Source organism: Lissotriton vulgaris, unplaced genomic scaffold (assembly GCF_964263255.1).
Source record: "Lissotriton vulgaris unplaced genomic scaffold, aLisVul1.2 SCAFFOLD_14368, whole genome shotgun sequence".
Classification (NCBI taxonomy): domain Eukaryota; kingdom Metazoa; phylum Chordata; class Amphibia; order Caudata; family Salamandridae; genus Lissotriton; species Lissotriton vulgaris.
The window spans coordinates 5,344-15,975 of record NW_028250082.1 but is presented as its reverse complement, the minus strand read 5'-3'; the positions used below and the strand labels follow the sequence as shown (position 1 = coordinate 15,975).

The window sequence follows — 10,632 nt, the reverse complement described above, 5'->3', positions numbered from 1 at the left end:
TTCACAAAAAAATAATTGTGGAGTTTCTGTGCTCTTGAATCACTAGCAATGATTGGTGGATTCAGATAGTTGAAAACTGAAAGTTAGGGTGTATGGTTATGTTGTGTGAAAGAAGCAATTTGAATGGTTTAAAAAAAGTCACCAAAAGCAAAAATACCCTGTATAGGCTGCTGTATTGACAGGTCAAACATCCTTGCTGAGTTAATTTGCAACATTGTAAGATAAACTTTTGAACCTTACAGTTCAGTTAGGAGGGAGTTGCTATGGTAACAGATAGAAAGGTTTGAGAGGGGGATGGGTGTTGGTTTGAAAATAGTGAGGGAAGAGTTTTCATTGGTTGAATTAAGGCATATGTGTACAAAGATAGAGATTTTCTATGCCAGTCTTGGTTTCAGTGTATTGAGAGCACACCTTCTCCTCTGCTAAAGAAAAATTGGTGTGTGTGTCTGACACTGTTTTCAATCTCCAAAAGCATTTCTAAAGGTAAGTAATGATTCATTTAATTTAGATAGAGATTTATTTTCTCTATGGAGAATATTTGGAAGCAGATAGTTATGTTTTAGAAGTGAAATTGTATGTTAGTATATAAGTCCTGCGCAGTGTTTTTTACATGTTATTTAAAAATCGATTTTGGGTGCAAATGAATGGTATTTTTATTTGGCCTTTTTTATGATTGCCATGTGCAGTTGATGCATGACTTTAAACATGGGTAATAAGTGATGCACTGGTGGCGCCAGGCTTTTATAAATGAGGCCCTGACTTTGTTTGATGATATTGAGTGGTTGTAGTTAGGTTCTGTGCAGTGTTTCTTACATGTTATTGAAAAATCGATTTTTGGGTGCAATTGATTGGTATATGTATTTGGCCCTTATTTATGAATGCCATGTGCAGCTGATGCATGACTTTAAACATGGGTAATAAGTGACGCACTGGTGGCGCAAGGCTTTCATAAATAAGGCCCTGACTTTGTTTGATGATATTGAGTGGTTGTACTTAGGTTCTGTGCAGTGTTCCTTACATGTTATTCAAAAATCGATTTTTGGGTGCAATTGATTGGTATATGTATTTGGCCCTTATTTATGATTGCCATGTGAAACTGATGCATGATTTTAAACATGGGTAATAAGTGACGCACTGGTGGCGCAAGGCTTTCATAAATAAGGCCCTGACTTTGTTTGATGATATTGATTGGTTGTACTTAGGTTCTGCGCCGTGTTTCTTACATGTTATTGAAAAATCGATTTTTGGGTGCAATTGATTAGTATATGTATTTTGCCCTAATTTATGATTGCCATGTGCAACTGATGCATGACTTTAAACATGGGTAATAAGTGACGCACTGGTGGCGCAAGGCTTTCATAAATAAGGCCTGACTTTGTTTGATGATATTGAGTGGTTGTACTTAGGTTCTGTGCAGTGTTCCTTACATGTTATTCAAAAATCGATTTTTGGGTGCAATTGATTGGTATATGTATTTGGCCCTTATTTATGATTGCCATGTGCAGCTGATGCATGACTTTAAACATGGGTAATAAGTGACGCACTGGTGGCGCAAGGCTTTCATAAATAAGGCTCTGACTTTGTTTGATGATATTGATTGGTTGTACATAGGTTCTGTGCAGTGTTCCTTACATGTTATTCAAAAATCGATTTTTGGGTGCAATTGATTGGTATATGTATTTGGCCCTTATTTATGATTGCCATGTGCAACTGATGCATGACTTTAAACATGGGTAATAAGTGACGCACTGGTGGCGCAAGGCTTTCATAAATAAGGCCTGACTTTGTTTGATGATATTGAGTGGTTGTACTTAGGTTCTGTGCAGTGTTCCTTACATGTTATTCAAAAATCGATTTTTGGGTGCAATTGATTGGTATATGTATTTGGCCCTTATTTATGATTGCCATGTGAAACTGATGCATGATTTTAAACATGGGTAATAAGTGACGCACTGGTGGCGCAAGGCTTTCATAAATAAGGCCCTGACTTTGTTTGATGATATTGAGTGGTTGTACTTAGGTTTTGCGCAGTGTTTCTTACATGTTATTCAAAAATCGATTTTTGGGTGCAATTGATTGGTATATGTATTTGGCCCTTATTTATGATTGCCATGTGCAACTGATGCATGACTTTAAACATGGGTAATAAGTGACGCACTGGTGGCGCAAGGCTTTCATAAATAAGGCCTGACTTTGTTTGATGATATTGAGTGGTTGTACTTAGGTTCTGTGCAGTGTTCCTTACATGTTATTCAAAAATCGATTTTTGGGTGCAATTGATTGGTATATGTATTTTGCCCTAATTTATGATTGCCATGTGCAGCTGATGCATGACTTTAAACATGGGTAATACGTGACGCACTGGTGGCGCAAGGCTTTCATAAATAAGGCCTGACTTTGTTTGATGATATTGAGTGGTTGTACTTAGGTTCTGTGCAGTGTTCCTTACATGTTATTCAAAAATCGATTTTTGGGTGCAATTGATTGGTATATGTATTTGGCCCTTATTTATGATTGCCATGTGCAACTGATGCATGACTTTAAACATGGGTAATAAGTGACGCACTGGTGGCGCAAGGCTTTCATAAATAAGGCCTGACTTTGTTTGATGATATTGAGTGGTTGTACTTAGGTTCTGTGCAGTGTTCCTTACATGTTATTCAAAAATCGATTTTTGGGTGCAATTGATTGGTATATGTATTTGGCCCTTATTTATGATTGCCATGTGCAGCTGATGCATGACTTTAAACATGGGTAATAAGTGACGCACTGGTGGCGCAAGGCTTTCATAAATAAGGCTCTGACTTTGTTTGATGATATTGATTGGTTGTACATAGGTTCTGCACAGTGTTTCTTACATGTTATTCAAAAATCGATTTTTGGGTGCAATTGATTGGTATATGTATTTGGCCCTTATTTATGATTGCCATGTGCAGCTGATGCATGACTTTAAACATGGGTAATAAGTGACGCACTGGTGGCGCAAGGCTTTCATAAATAAGGCCTGACTTTGTTTGATGATATTGAGTGGTTGTACTTAGGTTCTGTGCAGTGTTCCTTACATGTTATTCAAAAATCGATTTTTGGGTGCAATTGATTGGTATATGTATTTGGCCCTTATTTATGATTGCCATGTGAAACTGATGCATGATTTTAAACATGGGTAATAAGTGACGCACTGGTGGCGCAAGGCTTTCATAAATAAGGCCCTGACTTTGTTTGATGATATTGATTGGTTGTACTTAGGTTCTGCGCCGTGTTTCTTACATGTTATTGAAAAATCGATTTTTGGGTGCAATTGATTGGTATATGTATTTTGCCCTAATTTATGATTGCCATGTGCAACTGATGCATGACTTTAAACATGGGTAATAAGTGACGCACTGGTGGCGCAAGGCTTTCATAAATAAGGCCCTGACTTTGTTTGATGATATTGAGTGGTTGTACTTAGGTTCAGCGCCGTGTTTCTTACATGTTATTGAAAAATCGATTTTTGGGTGCAATTGATTGGTATATGTATTTGGCCCTTATTTATGATTGCCATGTGCAACTGATGCATGATTTTAAACATGGGTAATAAGTGACCCACTGGTGGCGCAAGGCTTTCATAAATAAGGCCCTGACTTTGTTTGATGATATTGAGTGGTTGTACTTAGGTTCTGCGCCGTGTTTCTTACATGTTATTGAAAAATCGATTTTTGGGTGCAATTGATTGGTATATGTATTTGGCCCTTATTTATGATTGCCATGTGCAGCTGATGCATGACTTTAAACATGGGTAATAAGTGACGCACTGGTGGCGCAAGGCTTTCATAAATAAGGCCCTGACTTTGTTTGATGATATTGATTGGTTGTACATAGGTTCTGCGCCGTGTTTCTTACATGTTATTGAAAAATCGATTTTTGGGTGCAATTGATTGGTATATGTATTTGGCCCTTATTTATGATTGCCATGTGCAACTGATGCATGACTTTAAACATGGGTAATAAGTGACACACTGGTGGCGCAAGGCTTTCATAAATAAGGCCCTGACTTTGTTTGATGATATTGATTGGTTGTACATAGGTTCTGCACAGTGTTTCTTACATGTTATTCAAAAATCGATTTTTGGGTGCAATTGATTGGTATATGTATTTGGCCCTTATTTATGATTGCCATGTGCAGCCGATGCAAAACTTTAAACATGGGTAATAAGTGACGCACTGGTGGCGCAAGGCCTTTATAAATCAGACCCTGACTTTGTTTGATGATATTGAGTGGTTGTACTTAGGTTTTGCGCAGTGTTTCTTACATGTTATTGAAAAATCGATTTTTGGGTGCAATTGATTGGTATTTGCATTTGGCCCTTATTTATGAATGCCATGTGCAGCTGATGCTTGACTTTAAACATGGGTAATAAGTGACGCACTGGTGGCGCAAGGCCTTTAAAAATAAAGCCATGTGTTGCTATTGTATAAACTTAAATATGTTGCAATTTATTGTTTATATTGTTTGCTTTTTAACATTACTTTGTTGTTTGCTAATAGTGGTCTTTCATGTGTTTTTTTAACAGAACAACAGATTCAAATCAACTTCTGAAAAGGAAGCAAAAATGCCTTCAAGGCAAAGAAATATCAAAAATACCATACGGAAAAGGAGAACATCAACAACAGAGTTTATGGAATCCTCTTCAACAACTACTTCAAAAAACACCAGAAAAGCTTCTGGTAAGCCAATTAAGTCTTTTCTTCGCAACATATGTCGTAGGAAAAAAAATGAAATTGCTAATGTGAATATACAGAAAAAGTCAACAAATCTAAAAAGGAAAGAGAAGCCCACAAAAAATGTTTCCATTGGACCAGGAGAGAAGAGAATGGTTAGCAATAGAAGGGTAAATGTTTTTAGGGACATTCGTAGGCGAATGTTTCGCAATAGGGTAGTTTTAAATTTGCTAAAAAATGAAAAGAAAAGTAAACTAAAAGCTGCTTTTTACAAGAAAAAGAAAAGTGTAGAAAAGATTGTTGATCAGGCTTTTGAAGTTAAGAAAAAATTATTTATTTTAATAATCAATAGAATTAGGATACTTAATAAGGCAATGGATGTTTTCAAATCGAACAGTAGATGGAAAAGAATTATTAATCGGAGTAATTTTTGTGAAGTATTTTCTGGTGAATGGATGCATAGTTCAAGTTCTGAGCCTTTTTTTAATGAGGAGAGTTACTTTCAGGAAAATGATTTGGTGCATGCAGTTGACACCAGTGGTCGTGCATATGAGGTGAAAGATAGTTGTGTGATGGAAAAAGAGAAACTTGTATCTAGAGATGCAGAAGAGGTCTTAGCTGATGAAGTTTTAGGGAGACGTACTAAGGGTCCAGTGTACACATGGAAATGCAGTAGTATTTGTAGTGTGCGACAGGAATCAATTGATTTGCTTCGAAATTTCTTACGTACATATAGTAAAAAAAGTCTCAAACAAAAAATGAAGATCCTGCAAGAGTTAGATCCTTGCAGAGTGAGAGAAAGCACAGGTTTGCAAGGGCATTCACTAGCATGTCTTTCTAGAAAAGTTTGTCGGAGTGTTTTTCATCATTTTAGGATGTTAGCAGTGCATCATAATAACGTAAGGAAATTAGTGAGGAAGTTGTATTATGCAAAAAGTCCTGCACTTAAGCTTAAACAGTTAAATAGTGCTCTTTTGCATGGATCTGAAGTGGATGTGAAGACTATTTGTGAAGAAATTGAGTTTTGTTATTTTGGGAACAAAGAGGACAGTGTAGAAATAGATATAGTAATGGATGGTAATGCAGAAGATAATGGACAAATTTCAAGTATTGAAAAGTTTGATGAGGAAATTATCAAGTTTAAGGTGAAATCAAGTGAGAGGCCTAATGTAACTTGTGTGTGTTGTCGACGGACTCATTATAAAATTCAGACTAGGTTAGTTGATTTATATGCAAAAAGTGAATTGGAAAATAATAGTGAATGGGAGGATTTTGTAAGTTATTTGTTGGTGGAGAATTCTTTTGATTTGAGTTTGGATCAGCGTATTTGCACTTATTGTTTGAAAAAATTAAATGAAAATAGAATGCCTGCAAGAGCAGTTTATAATAATCTTCAGTTGATAGATATTCCTTCTGAATTGATGGATCTAAATACTTATGAATCTATTTTGATTCAATGTGTCCATCCTTTTCAGGCTATTGTTCGCATGGAGCCTAAGACAGGGAAATTGCCTCCATCAGATTTACTGAGAGGATTAAAGGGAAGAGTTGTTTATTTGCCTCTAGATGTAAAGAAAAATATTAATACAATTGGTGTAGAAAGAGTAGAAGAAGATCCTTTAGTTATTCTAGTTAATGGGGTTCCAACAAAGAGTAAGAAAATTTGGCAAGATTTAGTGGATGTTAAAAAAGTCAAGAAGGCAACGTTGTATTTAGTTAAAAACAATGAGTACTACAAACATGTAAGTGTTGGAGTAGAGGAAACAGCTACAGAAGAAGATAGTGATTCTTCAGTTGGTCAAATTGAAAAAGTTGATGTGTCTAGAACTGAAGAAATATATGAACATTATACTGTTCATCCTTTGCATTCCAAAGAAGTAATGGGAAATGCAATTGACTTGTTTCAAATGAAGGCAGCAAAAGGAAGTCCCATTAGTGTATGGGAAGAAAGTTTGGAAGCTCGTTGTTTTCCACAATTATTTCCAACAGGTTGTGGTGGACGATATGATGATCGACCAGTTCAAATTCCTGCAGCTGAATACCGGACTCTAAGATTATATGCAGAAGATCCAAGGTTTCGTCAATGCATTCCATATTTATTTCATCTACTGTTTGAAAGTGATTTGTCTGGGCTTTCTTATGCAGTTAATCATATATTAAAAAGTGGACCTCATTTGCAAAATGTATGTGCAAGGGACTTTATGGAGAAAGTTAATCTGCAAGACAGTATTTTGGAATCTCAGCTAATCAATCTCATGGCATGTCAACGTGGAACCAACGAGTATTGGTTTCGTCGTCATGGAGAATTGAAATGTATGCTAAGAAACTTAGGAACTCCTACATGGTTCCTCACTCTTAGCTGTGCTGAGTATGCCTGGGACGATTTACTTCAATTTCTACGAGAGGCAAATGAAAACATACCAAATATAGAATTGAAAACACCAGGAGAACTGTGTTCTTTAGATCCAGTGAATGTTTGCAGATATTTTAATCATAGATTTGAAGCTATGATGTCTTTTATTACCAACAAAAAAAATCCTCCCCTTGGAGAGGTTTTGGATTTCTTTTGGAGGAAGGAATATCAAGCGAGAGGTGCTCCTCATATACATATGTTGTTGTGGATTAAAGATGCACCCAAATTTGGATCAGATTCAGATGAAACAGTGATGAGTTTCATTGAAGAGTATTCAACATGTGCTGTTCCAAAATCTACTGAAGAAAACAATTTAAGGCAACAAGTTTTACGTTTTCAATCTCATCGTTGTGGAAAGTACTGTCGTCGAAAATTTAAAAACAAGGAAAAGTACTACACGAAATGTCGTTTTGCATTTCCTCGACCAGTGATTTCTAAAGGAAGAGTAAATAATTTGATGTCATCTCTACGACATACTGTGACGAGAAAATCTCCCAAAAACACATATAATTTGAAAAGAAATGAAGAATCTAAGTACATCAACGATTACAACCCAGTGATTTTGTCCATGTGGAATGCTAACATGGATATTCAGTTCGTTGCTGACAACTCTATTGCTGTGGCTCGATATGTGACATCTTACATCACCAAAAAAGAAAAGACAGAACTGAAGGAAATGTGGGAGGACATTTCACATGAAAAGAGTCTAAGCAAGAAATTATACAGTTTCAGTCTGAAGATGTTGTCGCATCGAGAAATTGGAGCATATGAATGTTCTGATCGGTTATCATCAGCAAGTCTCTATGCCAAATCAAGAACAATCATTTGGGTGAGTCTTGGTCTTGCTGCAACACGAAACCGAGTTTTGAAATCTGTACAAGAAATTGAATATTTGGCGGAAAAAGAACCAAACAGTACAGATATTTTGAAGACAAATATGTTGGATACATACTATCCAAATAGAAGTACTCACCTTGAGAACACATGTTTGTATGAAGTTCTTCAAAACTACAGTTATAAGAGGAACATCACAGAAGATATCAATAATGGAAAATATGCACTCATTGGCTATGAAGGATGTCTAGTGAAGCAGAAAAAAGGCCATTTGATTAATCATCGAAAATTGAGTTGTGAAGTTCCAGACAAAAGAGAATTTTACTATTTAGCTCTTTTGCAACTCTTTAAGCCATGGCGTACAGAAGAGGAACTACTTGGAGATTTTCTCTGTTATGAAGACTCTTTTAATGCAACTAAGGATACCATAGAATGTCCTATTTTTCTAAATTATCTGCAAATGTTGAATGAAGAAATGGAGCAAGAAACCACAATTGCTGAAGAGATAGCTAGAAACAGTTCTCAAGATAGTCAGAGTTCTACTTCATTGAGCCAGGATCCACTAGGAGGACCAATTATCCAAAATGAAGCTGCCACTGCCATGGATGAGGTGGAAAGAGCTATGGAACAAGCTCAAGAGGATGGAGTTAACTTAGAAGATTTGGTAACGCAACTAAACATTGAGCAGAAAAAGATATATGATGAAGTCACAGAGCAGATTGAACATGGATTCAGACATGAGAAAAAAGAGTGCTCATGTATATTATTTGACCCTGTCCGACTGTATGTAAGTGGAGAAGCGGGGACAGGAAAAAGTTTTCTAATTAAAGCCGTTGCAAGTTATCTGCAGAAAAGGACTGATTCACCACTGTCTTGTGTTGTAACTGCTCCAACTGGTCTGGCAGCACATAACATTAAAGGGATTACTCTACATCGTTTATTGATGCTGCCAGTTGAACATGATAATAAATTGCATTACAACAAGCTATCTGGAGATGCGTGTTCTGAAGTTTCAAGAGTCTTGAAGAAAATGAAACTTCTTATCATAGATGAAGTAAGCATGGTCTCAAATCTAATGCTTGCTTTTGTGCATTTGAGAATGCAAGAAATTCTTAAAACAGACTATGATGTGTTATTTGGAGGAAAACACATTATTGTTTTTGGAGATCTATTGCAGTTGACTCCAGTAAAAGGACAACCAGTGTTTAAAATGCTCACGCATGAAGATACCAGGAAGTCCCTTGGAAGCATTGGAAATGTTAATATATGGCTAAATTTTAAATATGCTGAACTGCTTCAAAATATGCGACAGGCCAAGGATGAAGATTATAAAAATATTCTACAAGATGTAAGAATTGGAAAAATGACTGAGAAAGGGAAAAAAGCTTTGCATAGTCGATTAATTTCAAATTTGTATGCAAATGAAAACATTCTTCCAGAGAATATTTTTAAAAAAATGACTGAGAAGAAATCTGGGATATGTTTGATGCCAACTCTGCAAGAATGTTCCATCTTCAATCAAAAAATGTTAGACTTAGAAAATGAAGAGATTGTGAAACTGGAAGCAATAGATAAAATAGAGCATATGGGTGCAACAATTGTTTTGTCAGAAAATTTGAAAACTAAATTGCATTCATTGGAGAAAAGTATTTCAAAAACAGCTGGTTTTGAAAAGACTCTGAATGTGTGTTTAAATTGTCGTATCATTTTGAGAAGGAATTTAAATGTTGAAAGCGGTCTGGTAAATGGAGCAATGGGTTATGTTGTTGATTTTGTGAATTACAGAAATAGAGATGGAATTGAATTTTTAAAAATAAAATTTGATGGCATTGAACAAGTACAACAAATAAGTCGTTGTTCTGCTAGATTTTTACTTGTAAAAGACTTATATGTTCGCCGAAAACAGTTTCCTGTTTGTTTGGCGTATGCAGTGACAATTCATAAATCTCAAGGTTTAAGTGTAGATAGTGCATTGGTGAACATTGGAAGATCTGTGTTTAAAGAGGGTATGGCATATGTGGCATTATCTCGAGTCAGAACTTTATCAGGATTGTACTTGATTGCGTGTGATGAGACAAAGATTTCTGCCGATCTAGATTGTGTTAAAGAATACAATAGGTTAAGAAGAGAGTATGCTCCACATTTGCCTCAATATCCTCTGTTTGAAAAACGTGTGGTAGGCCGAAAAAGAAGAAATGAGGATAATTGTAGTGAGGTAGTTGCAAAAAGACAAAAAGTAGAGAAAACTGTAATTGAAAACAGGAAGAAAAAGAATTGTGGAGAAAATGTTGTTGGATTTCAGTTTGAAAACAGTTCTGGTGTCAACTGCTATGCTAATGTAGTGGTTAATGTTGTTTTTTTTCTTAAAAGTTTACAAGAACAGATTGTTGAAAATCGGGATCAAAGATTGTGTGGTTTATTGAATTCTGTGTTTCAGAAATGTAGCAGTGTTACAGCACAAATAGAAAGTGTAACAGAAATTCGAAATATTTTAGATTTGTGTTCTGGTCAAGATAAATTTTCACAGAACATTCAGCAGGATTGTCAGGAATTTTTAATGTATATGTTTGGTGTTTTGGAAGATGAAGGTGTAGATGTAGATAATCTTTTCAGTCTTTCTTATCAATGGCAGCATGACTGCCACAATTGTAGTTTATCAAGTACTACTACAATAGACACTGAAA

General features: G+C 35.8%; 1 protein-coding gene across 1 annotated transcript; it reads left to right on the top strand.

Moving 5' to 3' along the window:
* Nucleotides 1–450: 450 nt before the first annotated feature.
* On the top strand, nt 451–10,196 carry LOC147663378 (uncharacterized; the record flags this gene model as incomplete). The annotated part of the gene is made up of 2 exons (XM_086950484.1): nt 451–483; nt 4,554–10,196. A coding segment is annotated over exon 2 (5,604 nt), but the record flags the coding sequence as incomplete, so codon positions are not given.
* Nucleotides 10,197–10,632: the final 436 nt, after the last annotated feature.